General features: G+C 42.4%; 1 protein-coding gene across 4 annotated transcripts in view; it reads right to left on the bottom strand.

Annotated features, from left to right (window-relative positions):
• The window catches only part of SCML2 (Scm polycomb group protein like 2), a 62,749-nt gene that overhangs the window by 32,476 nt on the left and 14,454 nt on the right, over positions 1-15,819 (bottom strand). For 3 of the 4 annotated variants that reach the window (XM_066620782.1, XM_066620784.1, XM_066620783.1), the window contains exons 2-5: positions 12,592-12,694; positions 9,727-9,795; positions 4,827-4,897; positions 2,899-3,133 (exon numbers count right to left, since the gene is read on the bottom strand). In XM_066620782.1, coding sequence (XP_066476879.1) covers positions 2,899-3,133; positions 4,827-4,897; positions 9,727-9,795; positions 12,592-12,613 — 397 coding nt within the window. In that variant the 5' untranslated portion in view covers positions 12,614-12,694. Of the gene's footprint in view, positions 1-2,898; positions 3,134-4,826; positions 4,898-9,726; positions 9,796-11,615; positions 11,675-12,591; positions 12,695-15,819 lie in introns of those variants that run through there. The other variant, XM_066620785.1, reaches the window with a different exon arrangement.

Genomic DNA, 15,819 nt, shown 5'->3' with positions numbered 1-15,819 from the left:
TCTAGCTTAGCCTATGAAGAACATGCTGTAAAACCGCCAGCAGAAATATTTCAAAAATGTATTCAACTATGTACAGCAATTGGTCACTGGAACTCAGCCTATCTTCAGAAAACATGAAAGGACAAAATGCGATCTAATGTCTTTTATCAAAGCCTCTTTTGGCAGGATTGGCCTGCATGCACTTTCTTTTGAGACACTAAATTCTGCACAATGGAGCTTAGTGCAGGAGCTAAAGTTAGTCAAAAAGCTCATCTCCCAAACTTGCTCAATTAAAGGGTAGGTGACAAATGACATGTCCTGAGCAGCAAACTAATGATATCTGGCAAACATTATTGAAGAAATAAAAAATAGCAAATCTCAATCATAGGCAATGATGAAACACTTAAATTCAAGCAGTTTTCTTTCCAAACAATGGCATTCATTCCATCTCACCGACAGGCAAAAAAACATCCTGTTAACAGGACCTATATATTAAGCTATTAATTGACTGAGTGATTAATTAATGGCACAATCCTAACCAGGTCTACTCAGAAGTAAGTCCTATTTTGTTCAATGGGGCTTACTGTCAGGAAAGTGTGGTTAGGATTACAGTCTAAAACTATTAAAGCAATTCAGGGCACAATCCTAACCAAGTCTACTCAGAAGTAAGTCCTATTTTGTTCAATGAGACTTACTCTCAGGAAAATGTGGTTAGGATTGCACATTTCCTGCTAATCATCCTGCTAATCTAAACATGAAGGATGAATGCTACAAATATTGACCACCTTTTCCAGAAAAAATACAAAAGAAAGATAGTAGCAATGTGATGCAACTAACATTTTAAAAATATGGAGTCATACATTGCACAATGAAAGCTATCAAATGTAGCCTTACAGCCCAATCTTAACAAGCGCTGGAACAGGCAGACCAACTGGCCTACACTGTACCCAAGACAGCTGAGAAGGTAGCTGTGGCAAAACTTGGAGTAAGGGGTTATTTATCTTACCCCTGAGCCCGAAACCACTGACACAAATCCAAACAGCCAGGTGCAATGCTGGGCAGGCAAGGAGGGGGGATTAGGATTCAGCCTAAGGTGCCAAGGCCAGTGCAATCCCCCTCCCAAGCCCAGTCCACCAACCAGCACGCCTTCCCCCCACCTAAAATGGGGAGGGAGGACCCCATTCCTCCCTCCCACCACCCTCTCCAACCCCCTGCTCTGGCCACCCTCAGCTATTGCAAACTTACCCACTTTCGGCACTGCAGATGCCGGATCTGGGCTCTGCAGGCCAGCACGCATCCTTGCCAGCCTCCTCCAGACTAGTTGTGAACATGCTTTACAGCACTTCATGACACTCCTGGGAGGCCCAAGTGACATGCACCTGACAAATACACCAGTGTATTTCTGATATGCATATTCCATGAATACCAACTAAGCCAGTGTTTCTCAAAATGTGGGTCACAACCCACTAGGTGAGTTGTGAGCCCATTTAGGTGGATCACAGTTGCCCCGCTGCTGGCCCTGCCCACAGGTGGGCACTCGCTCCAACTCTGGCAGCAGGGTCGGGAGCCAGGGTCGGGAGCACTTGGTGGCCAGGACCTTGCCACTGCTCTGAAGCAAGGTGAACTGAAATCGCCCTGGCCCATGTGAGACCCAGGATGGCCAGGAGAGACAGGGCCTGCACAGTTGGCACACAGCTTCAAATCGTGGAGCATGTGTCTGGCTTGAAGGGGGACAGCCCGCCAAGATCAACCTAACCCTTGCTCAAGCCAGGAACAAGAAGATAACCAGAGCAAAGCTTTAAATGGGCACAAGCTGCCAGCTGGAAAGGCAGCTTGCAGACGGGGCTCCTGGAGCATTTACCCAACCTGAAGGAGGGTGAGCTGCTGAGATTGCTTTGGCCTTTGTTTGAGCCAGCAGAGACAGGACAGAGCCAAGCTTCAAATGGGTCTGCCGGCTGGAGAGGGACTCACTGGCAGGGCTCTTGGATGTGGCACTATGACTGGGACCAGCACGAAAGAGGCAGCCAGCAGAAGGGAGCACAGCTGATGCTCAGAAGGGGAAGAGGCTGTGCTGGAGTCTGGAGATAAGCCTGGCACCCTGGATCAGCTGTCCCAAGCCCCAACAACTGAGAAGATGTGGGAGAGTGACCAGTTGTGATAAGTACAAGAGAGAGGGAGAGACATGCTGCCCGAGTGCCCCCTTGAAAATAAACAATCTGTCTCTTTTTTTTTGCTGTTTGCTGCTTTTCTTCTTTGCTTTGCCCAAGCTGCAGTAATTCTAGCTAACGAATGAGATTCAGTTCAGGGTGGAAGGAAGGCTGGGAGCCTGAACCCAGTGACATGATTTTTTTGGCAAGGGAAGAAAAGGTGAGAGGAGACCGGTAAAAAGGAGTTAAATGTGTTTGCATTGTTGATGTCAGTTCTGACCATTAATGTTAATGACATTACTTCTGGTGGATCCTGGACAGATAACCATTGTAAAAAGTGGGTCCTGGTGTTTAGTGAGAACCACTGAACTCAGCTATTTCCACTCTACTCCCTCTGCAGCACTGCATAACCTTTTTGAGTTTTATTTTAATTCTTTGAAAGTTGTGCAGATTGTGCTGCAGTGCATACTGTCAGGAGTTTTTTTTAAACCAGACATACCACATCCCAAAAACTTCCCCTCAGCAAGACAATCCTTGGCTATTTATATTTACATGTAAAAGAGGTACAGTGCCTATCATTATTTACAAGGGATTTCTGAAAATATAATGCAAAAAGCCTTAGACATGAGAATACAAGAAATTTAGTTTATTCTTTATTTCTGTAATTACTTATTGGCTGGAATCCTTTACAGCTGCAGTTATATTGATAAGACCATGACTTCAAAGCAAATGGAGATTTCATATATATCAAAATAAGAACATGTTTTCTTACCTAATGGAGGCTGAAGCATTCCTCCTTTCTTCTCACAGGTTCCAATTGGCTGTATGTCAGATGAATCCACTAACCTCCAAAAGTCATTTTTGTTATCACTTCCATCAAGTCGCAATCTTAACCTGGCACCCGTGATTCCAATAACTGTAGCTATACACACTGAGGTAATGTTACGAGGGTCATGAGCTTCCAGTTTCATACCCACTTTGAAATCATTGTTCGGTGGAATTCTAGACTACATGAAGAGAAAGGCATGGCATATATTGAACTATCTTATCAGGTGAGAGAGACTCAACAGTATTTTTCTGGCTCACCATTTTCAGAGAGGGAGACAGGGTACCTCAATCCAGCCCAGCTATGAGGCAGCATTAAAAACTCTGTCTACCTCCAATGGTTTCCTGCCCCCTGCAACTGCTCATTCCACAAAGGTACACTCTCCCTCAGCAATGTGGACCTCTCACTGAGGTACCCATGTGAGCAGCAGCAAGACCCTTGCCACATAACTAGTTTCCTGAGGGGAGAAGAGCCTCATTCACAATAATCTTCTAAACCAGTGTTTCTCAAACTGTGGGTCAGGACCCACTAGGTGGGTTATGAACCAATTTCAAGCAGGTCCCCATTCATTTCAATATTTTACTTTTAATATAATAGACTTGATGCTACCCTGGTATGTGACTGCATTTGGGGAAATGTTACAGATCTGTACTTTTTAACAGGCTACTCTGTATATCAGGGGTGCTCAATAGGTGGATCGCGATGTACCGGTACATCGTGAGGCAAAATGAGTAGATCGCGGAGTGCCGACCCCCCCCTTCAGGTGCCTCTGGGAGGAAACGCCGGGAGTAAGGCCCATTGTACTCAATGGGGCTTACTCCCAGGTAAGTGTGGCTAGGATTGCAGCCTCACAGCCTAATCCTAGGCATGTCTACTCAGGAGTAAGTCCTCTTATACTCAGTGGGGCTCAAGGTACACCAACATACATTGTACACATAAATGTTATATGTTATGATGGTGCAAACATTGTAAAAAAAACTCTGGTAGATCTCCGGGCCTTGCTGGGTTTCAAAGTAGCTCTTGAGCCAAAAAAGTGTGAGCGCCCCTGCTGTATATGTTTTTAACAATGATAGTAAATGGGACTAAATTCTGGGTAAACTTGCGTAAGATTGCAGCCTAGGATTGTTAAAAATTTTCCTGCTTGATGGTGTCCAGTCATGACAACACTTCCGGTGGGTCCTAACAAATTCTCATTCTAAAAAGTGGGTCCCAGTGCTAAATGTTTGAGAACCACCGTTCTAAACCATACTTAAGAATGATTGCCTGAACTGGGTCCAATCCTAACCAATGTTCCAGCACCGATGGAGCTGCAATACTGCCCCAAGGTACGGGAACAAATGTTGCAAAAATTGTCATAAAGGTGCAAAAATTGTCAAGGTTCATCACACTGCTGGCAGGGGGCTCACATCCTCCAATGGTACTACTAATAAATGACCCTCCCTCAAATGCCTGTGGCACACCTGCAGATCATTTGTGGAACATCAGTGTGCTATGACACACTGGTTGAAAATCGCTGGTATAGATACTACGATTACACCTTTGCTCTAAAATTTCTTTACATGCAAGTTATGCCACTGATGTTTATAGAACTTATTTCCAAGAAAACACACTTTGTGCCTAAGCTTTAAGACATCTTTGAAGGTTCAATATCTCCAAAGAAAAACACTTTCATTTATGTAACAATATTTCAAAAGTCTAACGTTTTCAAAATATTTGAAAGAGTGGATAAAGCACGTACAGTAAGTAACCATGTAACAAATGCAAGCAACATCAAAAAGCTACAACATGAGTAATACAAGACCATTTCTTTATTCCACCATCAGTGTATAACACAAACATAATGCCTAAGCATATTTTTATGGTAAATTATTTACCTGTTTGAAACAATGTGCAGGAGCAGCTAGAGATCCCGTCTCCTTCAAATAGTCATCCCAGTTAAAATATTCTAAAAAAGGAATGGAAAGACCACTTAACACTGAAACTTTCTCACATAAGCTTATATTAGGCTATCTACACTGCAACTGACACAATAGGTCAATTTTACACAGTGTTAAGTTTGCAGAGTCTGCCCTCCTTTTGTATCTATCTACTCCTTCAACTGATGCTGAATATGAATCAATCAATAGGTTTACACAACAGTGGGTTATCCTGAGAGTAAGACCTGTTTATAGATTTTACGATGTGGTGTTTTTTCCCTTTCTTCCACTCCAAAGGTTTAGCTTTTCTACTGCCTTCATAAATACTGCAAGATATATTGTCATGGAAAATACAGTAGTTCATTCTCACTATAATGAAGCTGTGCATAAACAAAAAGTCAGAATATGTTATCCTGCTCTTCCTTCCCCTCCACCGCTTTGCAACCCTTACTGCCCCCCCTTTACCCTTTTAGGAGCTTGAACAGTAGCAAGACAGATCAGTAGGGAAAGGCTAACAGGCATTCTCAAGCTGAGTAGAGCTGCTGGGAATGGAGAATATATACAATTATTTATTCATAGTTTTATTTTTTTCACATTTTATATACTAGCATTCCTTCAAGATGATCAGGGTGGTGCACACAGCTCCTCCTTTTGACCTCATAAGAACCCCATAAGATAAATTAGGCTGAGAGAGTGACTGGCACAGTAAGCTTTATGGCTAAGGAGGCATTTGAACTCAGTTTTTCCCACTTCAAGTCAACACTCTCCACATCACCATACTGGCACTAATGAGAGACCCCCAAAAAGTGTGTCGTACACTGCCCCATATTAGGTATAACTGGACAATCCCTGTTTGTACTGGTAATTTGTGCCAATTATTTGTGGATAATGTTCAGAGTACCTTGCTCCAGCAGAAGAAACTCTTGCTCCAAAAGAAAAGTAATTTCAGATGCTTAGTGCACAATTGCCTTAGTGCACAGTTACTGGTATTTTATGCATTCAAAATCCATGCTTCCCAGTATATATCATATCACTAAAATGATACCATGCTGCCACCTAGTGGCTTTGCTAGATAGTGTATTATTATTATGACAACGATGACTACTACACACTCATAGTACACTTTGCAAACACAGATTCACATTTCTGGATGATAGCTGCCATTCCTCCCCAGGTTGATTCAAGTGAAATGATTATCAAAATCCCATTGCCCAAGCCTAAGTTTGTGAGTGATTCTGGAGTACTGTAATTTACAATTATGTACAGCTTCATGTGTTGAATTTTTACTCTAAATATCACTGCAAAATATCACTGTTTTCAGGCTGTACTAGTAACCGAAGTGTATTGTGTTGTAACAGCACAATCCTTTGCATGTATACTCAGAAGTAAGTGCTATTGAGTTCAATGGGCCTCACACAGGTATGTACAGGATTGCAGCCTAACAGCCCAATTCTAATGAAAACACCCATGCAGCAATGCAGCAGCACCAGTGTGCTCTCTGCTGCATTCTGCAGCGGTGCTTTAGCTGCTGGAGGTGTCCCTAGCATAAGGAAACATTTCTCCTCTTGCTCTAGGGTAAACCCCAGCAGCCACTATGGGTCAACTCAGACCTGTATCAGCAATATTGTGCCAGCACTGCCAAACCCAGTCCCAGCCAGTCCATGCCTGTTCATGCCCCACCCCATCTCCTCCCCATTCTACCCAGCCTCACCCCATTTAACCCCCTCCCATCCTTTCCCCACCCTGTTCTACCCCTTGCACCAGGCTTACCTGTTCTGGCAGGCCTCCTAATTAACCCTGGCATATGCGGGAAGGCTCCGGTTTTCCCACTGGTAGCTTGCGCTGCCCCAAATCACTTAATGGCTGCTTTGCGGTAGCCTGTACTGATGGAACACACATTCCATCAGTGCTGGTCTTAGTGTCCCTTTTTCATATTTTTGCAGTGATCAGAGTGTCTAGGAACACATTTGGCAAGGAAGTTTCAGCTTCCGAAGCTAAATGAACAAGTGAAATACAAGTGTACTTTTTACATAAGAAAATCTTTGCAGTTTAAACAAAGTTTAAACTGCAATTTATTTTAGAACTGTCTTCCTCTGTTACTTCCCAATATCATTCCCCTTTTATCACTATAAAATTACTATTTTTTGTTTATTTTAAAACTATTGATTATGCTTGCGGAGGCTATTATTTCAAAAAAAAGGTCTAGATTATGATACACTGTATTTGAAATTAATTTTCTCCTTGTTCAGGTGCAAACTTTTTATCAAGTCTCACAGACACAAAAGAAAGTGTGCTGTTTGTGAATTAGTATGATCACTGCTGAAGAGATTTTGCAAGATCTTAGACACTACTAATGGGATAGTTGCCTTTTTTATTTGACAGCACATAATGTGACAATTGCCAGGCTTTCTCACTTGAAATCTTTGGCTTAGCATCACATAGACATATAAAAACTGATTATATATTGGCATATAGGACTCTGGGTTTTTATTTTTTAAAACACATAAGGCATTTTGGGTGCTCCAGCCACACTCAATAAATTCTGTCACAGCCATTCTTTTATGAATATGCACCTGTTCAGCATTTTTTCTTCATTTCTGATTAAGTACAGTAATTCAATTTCTTTGACAATACTTCACTCTATTAATGTGTTGTAAACACTTTAGATATCCCCCACTTTTGGATTTTCCTGCCTTTTACAATACAAGTCAATGTCACTTAGCAACTTCTGACCAGCGACAGGCTGCATATGCAACGGGCCTTTGCTGATCACTGTCCCCTTGCCTCCGAAGGCTTTTCTGAGCAGCCCTGCAGAGGCAGCACGCGGATGGCCAAAACAGTCAAAAAATGGCAACTTACAGTTTCCTCAGGAAACCAGAAGTGACTTTTTTTTGCCTTATAAGGCATTCTGAGGGCCAGGAAAGCAAACTACTCTGGATGCTACTTATTCTTTCAGTTTTCCCCATACATCTTTTTGTCACTCTTTTTTGGATTATTATTAATGTGTGTCAACATGAAGATGGCTTTTTTCCCTCAAATCTTTATGTTTTCATCTCTTTTGGTTATGAAAACAACATTGTTTGACTACTTATAGATTTCTTCCAGCTTTTGAGATAAATTTAGACTGCAAGCCTACACTTATTCACATGAGTAAGTTCAAAAGAAATCAATGGGGCTTACTTCTGAGAAGGAATGCATAAGATTGCAAGGTCATACAATATTTCTTTCTGCTTCTTCTCACCACCCATTACAAATCTTCTACACCACTATTATTATGTTTCCCGGTTTCACAATACACTGCAGACGTTCGCCTATAAGTCGACCCCACAGATAAGTCAAGAGCAGGTTTTGAGCCAACAATCATGGAATTTTCTATGACCCTCAGATAAATCAGGGGTTAAACATAGGGGGGTGTCTGACTATACTTTTGTCTGATTTTACTCGAGGCCAGATCCTGAAAAATAACCTACCATTAATTGTTACCAAAGAACTGTAGTCTCTAATTTAATAAAAACATAGTAAAAGATCATAAGATACATCTTTATTCTTTTTTAAATTCTGGTCTTCACCACCTTTTTGTAAACACTATCAGAGTAAGCGAACTGTAAACTACATACCAGTAAAACAGTGGTTCCCAACCTGGTATTCACGTACTCCTAGGGACACTTAACAGGACGTTTAAGGGTACTTGAAAAAGAATGGCAGAATGGCAGAGAAAGGTAGGCCGTGCTCCAGAATGCCTTGCAAGGACCAGCAAGGCAGGAAGGGAGGTAGCTAGTTGGCTGTGAAAGCCCCACCAATAGCTAGTTTTTGGTCATCAATTCATGTATGAACCAGTGATTGAAAACCAGCACAGTAAAAAAGCTGAAACATAATATGGAAAGGGCATATAATATGAGATAGGTTATTTATTTCCATCTCCCTGCAGCACACAGCAGATTTGGGAAGCAGGGAGAAGAAAACCGTGGTCAGAGATGATCAATCCATGGCACACAACCCCAGACCATAACCTCTCCTTCCAGGGTACTTCAAACTATTAGGGGCTCTGACCCTTTCAGAGCTTAAGGATTCCTTAGAGAGGTGATTAATTAGAACTGAAGAAAGCACTTTTTCTATTTTAATTAATCCACCCAACAGATGCCCTTAGACTTATCTAAGAGCTTCCCCACAGAAAGGAAAACATCGACAAGAGAATCAAAGTTTAAAGTAGTGAAGACCCTTGGTCTATTTCACCTTGCTTAACCCATTTCTGCCCAGCTCACACGTGTACACATTTGATCTCTGTTGTGTTTATTCAACATTGGGCAGAATGGCTTAAACAAAATTCTTTCACTTATATTTACTCTTCATTTAATGTACTTCCCACAAAACTCTTAATACCAATGTTTTATATTTACTAAATGCAAAAGTATCTCCTTTCATGTTATACAAAATGTCCTACTTCTTCTGGCCTGGCTGGAAAGCAGCAAATATGCAGCTTCCTGTGATCCCTACAGAGTGCAAAAAAGCAATTCTCAGTGAGAACAGCTGGTATCAAACTGTTGAGATTGAACATGTCAGAAGCTCACACCTCAGACTTTTCGTTTTAAGCAGATCTACATTTGCAATGACTCCCTTTTCCTCATAAAAGCAAAACCCTAACAATACGATACTTGCATCACAGAGCAAGGGTTGAATGTCATGACCTATATATCGTTAAAGAAAATCCAAAAATAAAATGAGCAATACTAATCATTTGGAAGAGTTTGAATGTGCCTTGCCATTCACCAGCAACATTTACCAATACTTAAACAAAACTGAAATACTCTGTAAATTATTTTTAAAAATAATTTACCTACCTGACATTTATGATACATACCATTATTTAACAACTGGTTGCTTGACTGATTACTCTTCCCATGTTTTTCTTTTCTAATAGTCTTAGAATCTAAAAAGATGGAAGGCATCATTTTTTTACATAATACATTTACTGTACTAATACATTAGTACATTTAGGGCCCAATTAGTACATTTATCCAACTTTTCAGTGCCGGGGCAGCCAGCAGTCACAGAGGCCTCCCCAAGTTAAGGGAACATTTGCTCCTTTACCTTGAGGCTGCACTGCAGCTGCACTCATGCTGGAAGTTGGATAGGATTGGGCCCTTACTGTACTAATGCAGAATCTTTAAAATACAAATTAATGAAGCTAACGTTTTAAGTTTAAACATATGCATACTTAAAATGGTAAAAAAAATTTGAGAAAATTTAATGAATTGATTATTTGCTCAGGCAAATATTTAAAATGTATAAAACATAATATATAAAAACAGGGAGCACTTTTAGGAAACTTCTAAAAGTGATGCTTAGGAGTTGCAAGTCAAAGTGTTCACTTAAAAGAAAAACACCCATACATTCCTTGGCAAGGCAAAGCACCCTAACTCACAGAACATGGAATCATGAATTTCAAGGAATACAGGGAAGGCCATATCTGTGGTTTCAGTTATCCACAGATTGGTCTGTGGGGCCCCCTGCAAGTGCATCCCCGCCAGAGGCAAAGGGAGCTCCAGAGGGTCTTCTGAAGCCTGGGGCTTCCCCAGCCTTCATAATGACGTATAAAGGCATAAAAATGTCATTTCCATTTTTTTCTGAAAAAAACCCAGAAGTGACTTTTCTGCTTATTACAGTCATTCTGAGCCCAGCAGAGGCTGTGGGCGGATGCACATGGCCTCTGCTGGGCTCAGAAGACCCTCCAGAGGCAAGGGAAAAGAGCAGGGTAGGGAGAGGCATCCCCAGTATTCATGGATTCATGTATCCATGAGGGGTTCCAAAACAGCCTCCCATAATAACAAATACTGACTTCTGATCTATCCTAACCACAGTTGTTATTATTAAGAATATTTATGTACCACTGTTCAACCAAAGTCATTTTGAACCCAATGTTCACCTCACCACATGATGGTTGCGAGGCTCCTGTGAGCCATAAAGCCATAAGCCATGACTTATAAGGCAGCCAACACCAGTCATAAATGGCACTCCGACAGCGTGAAAGTCAGCATGCTGTCAAGAGCGCCGGCGGGAATGCCTGCGCCATCCTGTCTCTGTGGAATCCCTGCTAACTGGAAGAGGTAAGATGATGGGGGAAGCTGGAGGGTGGAATGATGGTGGGAAGGAAGGCATAATGGGGGGGGCTGCAGGAGGGGGAAGATCTGTCATGGATGGTCTACAATAGAGCTTATCCCTGCGGGCAGCAGCCTCCCCGTCCTGTTTCTCTCCTCAGACTTGCACTGGCAAACTTGCCAGCGCAGGTCTGAAGAGACTCACTGCAGGTCAGAAGGCTTATGCGAGGGTAAGGGAATTTCACAATCACCTTTCCCTCCTGAAGTCTCCTGGTTTGCCCACCCCCACCCCCACCACGGATGTAGCATTCGCCAGTTTGGCATTGCTGCAGTGGTGGGGGGGTTAAAATAATAAGATTGGGCTCTTTATATAGCAAAATTAATAGTTGCAACAGATCTCAATACTCTCAGGTTTGGAGTGACGGGGCCACCACCCTGGCAGCAAGGGGAGTTTCACTCCCCTAACCTCTGAGCTCAGCACAGGCCACCTGTTCCTGGCATCTATCAAGCTCAGACTGAGCTCTGTAGGTAAAAAAAGCTACCTCTGGTTTCACGAAGAAACCGGAAGTTACATTTTTAATGCCTTATAAGGCCTGGGGGTGCCTGGTGGAGGGGATGTGCATGGGGCTGTGTGCACTGGGAGGGCCCAGACCTGATCTGTGGATAAGTGAATCCGTGGATACAGGATCCGTGGATATGGGGGCTCCCCTGTAACTGAAACAGAAAAAATAATTGCAAGATACACTGTACAGGTGTATTCAGCTAAGTCATTTTTTCCTTACAGTCTTCCTAGGCAGATGCTCAAAGACTATCCCAGATCTCTTTCAAAGCTGTTCAACAATTCCTAAGATTATAAGGCTGAATTAAAAAGATGTGAGGCCTATTTAACTAGGTCTCTGTCTCATCCAGGTCTTCCCTCACTGAAGGTTTAAATTGAATGACTGAAGCAGCGTGATCCTGCATTTCTCTGAACACAGAATCTTCCTGAACCTGAGAGATAAAACTTTCTAGTCCTTCGGATAAATGGGATTTCCCCAGTTCGCTGTGTAGTTTTACCTGCAGTAAGAAAAAGGAGAAAGAAAAAGGTTTCTCACAGGAGAAACAAAGAAGGGTCACACAGCCCCAGGCTCATTCAAATGAACAGAATTAATGAGTCTGCAGGGTCTCTAAGTTAAGGCAACTAAAACTGAATTTTAGTTGTATTGCTCAGTTAAGTAACCCAATCTGCAACCAGTTACGCAAGAATACTTGGACCTGAACCAGTCAACAGCCAATTCACAATCCAATTTAACAGAAATACTTTGGTTTCAGTCAATCACAGCATGCTTCTCATGCCTAGATAGATAGGAAGAAAAGAACCACAGCCTGCTTAATTGCCTCTTCTAGTTGCCCATACCATCTTATTGTCATCAGTGCAGAAAAAGCATTACAGGCCATCGAGTCCCATTCACATGGGACTTCAGATGGCAGAAAACTGTTTCAGGGTCCTCCCTCCATCTTATAAGGCTTCTGGTCCTGATACAGGCCTTTATCCTGAGGGGTTTGGGCCTCCACAAGTCATCTGTAGTTTCTAGTTCTGCAGCAAAAGCAGTATTTCCCCCTTTGTGATCCTTTTGTTTTGACATTACCTTTAGCTGCTGTTTTTCCCATGGTAAGATGTCTGAAACTGCCTCCCACAATGAAATCACAAACGTACTACCAGTCAGCTCTTCTTTTCAGTACAATGGCTTCCTATGAAAAAGTAACACAACAGGTTAGGCCAAATGCAAAATAATATTATAAAGTAACTAGAAGGAATCCAAAAAGTGATATTGAGATAAAAAATAAGCATGAACATCTTAACCCTTGTAAGAAAAGAAAAGGAAGGACAAATTTAACTCGTCGAGTCTGTTAGTTTTGCAAGTTCTGTCATAAGGCTGAATTAACAATTGAATTACATTATCATCAGTCATGTATTGTGATTCTGCCTGAGATGTGCAACCTTGATTAATTCTGTTCATTTCCTAGGCTTGCAACTATATCCAATTCAAGCCAGGGAATTGACGAATACTGTTTTGGCCCAATTTGATGCAACTTTCCAACTCTGATACAGCCCCAATGCAGCCTAGAGGTAAGGCAACAAATATTCTATTACCTTGAGGAGGCCTCTGTGACTGCCCCACCCCCGCACAGGATCCAATACATGCCCCATTGGCATGGCTGTATCAGTGCTGGAAAGTTTGATAGGATTGGGCTCTTTATCTCCTAAGACCTAGGTACAGTTAGGTACTAGTACAATTAGTACCGAAAAATACAATAAAGTACTTATCAACTTCTCATCTTAAATCAGGGGTGCTCAATAGGTGGATCGCGATCTACCGGTAGATCGCGAGGCAAAATGAGTAGATCGCGGAGCCCTGTCTCTCCAAACTGTTAATATGTCAGTTTTGTCTAGTGACTAGACGAAACTGACATATTTAGCTAAACTGACACTGAAACTGACACTTTAGCTGCTCTTCAGGCATGCAGCAACAAAACTGACAAAACTGACTAGACTCCAGCAGGGGCTCCATACATTAAAGGGGGTGTCTGTCAGACGCTTCCTTCCCCCCTGGTAGATCTCCGGGCCTTGCTGGGTTTCAAAGTAGCTCTCAAGCCAAAAAAGTGTGAGCACCCCTGTCTTAAATTGAGTTTAGATGTAGATTATCCCACTTACAAATGAAAGGTACCTCTCCCCAAAATGGAGAGGTTAGCTATCCCATCAGCAGTCTTTCACAGGTCAAATCCCCTCTGGGTGATTCTCCAAATTTCTAGAGTAGCTTTTCAGGAAACAGATGGAGCCTCATGGAGAAAAGGGAATAGAAAAGCTCCACTGGCCATGTGAAAGTTACAAAAGCCCTTTGGAAACAGACCTCATTAGATCAACTAGTTTTTAAGCAACCTGATAATAGTTTTTAATACTATTACTTTCTAAGGAAACAAAAACAAAAGTGTCACAGCCCAAACCTGTACTTACTAGCTACAAACTGATTTTCCATTTTTGTGGTCTGAAAAAACCCTCATCTTCTACCTGTACGTTTACAATTTGACAGCAAACGAAGAAAAAAAGGTCAAGATAAAGAAATTCCTATTACTGTATTTGATTTAAACTTCCAAACTACAGAGGAGAATGCCTGATTTCTCAAAGTGATTTGTAAAAATGCAACTGACAAGCCAAACCCTATGCCAGTTACTGCTTGCACAACAGATGCGCACTTTGTGGCAGTGTGAAGGATAACTGCGCCAGCAGTAACCTGGAGGCCTGTGCCCGTCAGAACAGGCCAGATGGGCGGAATGGCGGTGGGGGAGGCATTATGGGGCAAAAAAAAGCGAGATGGATTAGGCCCAGGAGGGGGTGGAACAGTGGCTGTAGAACACCATATTCTTTCCCTCTTCCTGGGCTTGGTTAAGCCTGATACAGGGTGGCTCAGATTTGTGCCAGCAATACTGCTGGAGCACATCCAAGTAGCCCCATTGTGGTTGCTGGGGTTTTACTGTTGTAAGGGGACAAATGTCCTCTTTCTCCAGGGAAACCTCCAGCAGCAGCAATTCCCATCCTGGATGCAGTGGAGGCTGCATCAACACAGCTGCACTGCAGCACAGGACTTTTGTTAGAATAAGGCTGTGTACCAAGTAACTACTGGGAACATGTCAAAGTATAATGCTAACAACTGATGGTGAATACTGTTATTATCATGGCAATTTTGACAGAATTCAGTAATTAAGATCCACTGCCACATACGATGTGGCAATGTGCCAACTGCCATGTGATGTTATGGCCAGTTACTTCCAAACTGGGAGGCCAGCCAGACACCATGTGACAAACACTGATAAGATGGGAAGGCTTTTTCATGTGCATGAAAAGCACACACTGAAGCTCTGCCCATCAAGCCTCCATTGGCTGCTTGTTGCATGGGCAGTGCAATCCTAACTTGCACTGGAACAAGCAGGCCAGGAGGCCTGCACTGTATCCAGCGCAAGTTTCAGGCTGGCTAAGGCTCAGCCTGAAGCAAGGGGAAAAAATTCCCCTTTCCCCAGGGAGAACCACAGCATCCCCAATGGGGCTACTCAGATCTGTGCCAACTCAAGAGGCGGTGCAAATCCAAGCAGCTCGGGGCCGGCTCAGGCTACCTGGGAACGGGGTTAGGATCCAGCCCAACTGCCGAATCCTGCTCCTGTCTCCTGCTCCCTGCATGCCCACCCCCATGACCACCCACCACCACCCTATGTCGGTGGGTATTCTGGACCTACGTCATATAGAATTTTAACGGTCATCACCAACACCATGAATTGGTCTTGCAATGGGATGGGCAGCCAGTATACTCACCAGAGCAATGGTATGGTAGGCACAGCCCACCAAGCTACAGCAATCAACCAGGCTGTTGCAAATAAGTTGTATTTAGAAATAGTGCTGCAAATGCAGACAATATATACAGTTAGATACATCGACATTTGTCTTAATACTATTGTATGCCTCACTGTTTTTATCTGTAAAGCTTAATTTACATATAATAATTTTTAAAACATAATTTCAAACATCCATGTTCATTAAATATTTACATATTAGCCAGAATAATTACAACATTTTAAATTGGTATCAAAGCATTATTTTAATGTATTATACTTTATAATAGTGTGCCAAGATATGTACATTTGCTTATTTTTCACAATGGCACTAACCTAACTCTTACAATTCTGGATTTCAGGGAAGTAATTATTATCTGCTATTTAAATACCACTCAGAGAACCATTATGTTACAAAAGCAGACAATTATTGCAAATAAAATAAATACTCAGATGGCAATGATATTCTTTGGGGGAGAAAACTCTCTGAACTC

Source organism: Tiliqua scincoides, chromosome 3 (assembly GCF_035046505.1).
Source record: "Tiliqua scincoides isolate rTilSci1 chromosome 3, rTilSci1.hap2, whole genome shotgun sequence".
Lineage (NCBI taxonomy): Eukaryota > Metazoa > Chordata > Lepidosauria > Squamata > Scincidae > Tiliqua > Tiliqua scincoides.
The sequence above is the reverse complement of the archived record's forward strand: the minus strand, read 5'-3'. Positions and strand labels throughout refer to the sequence as shown.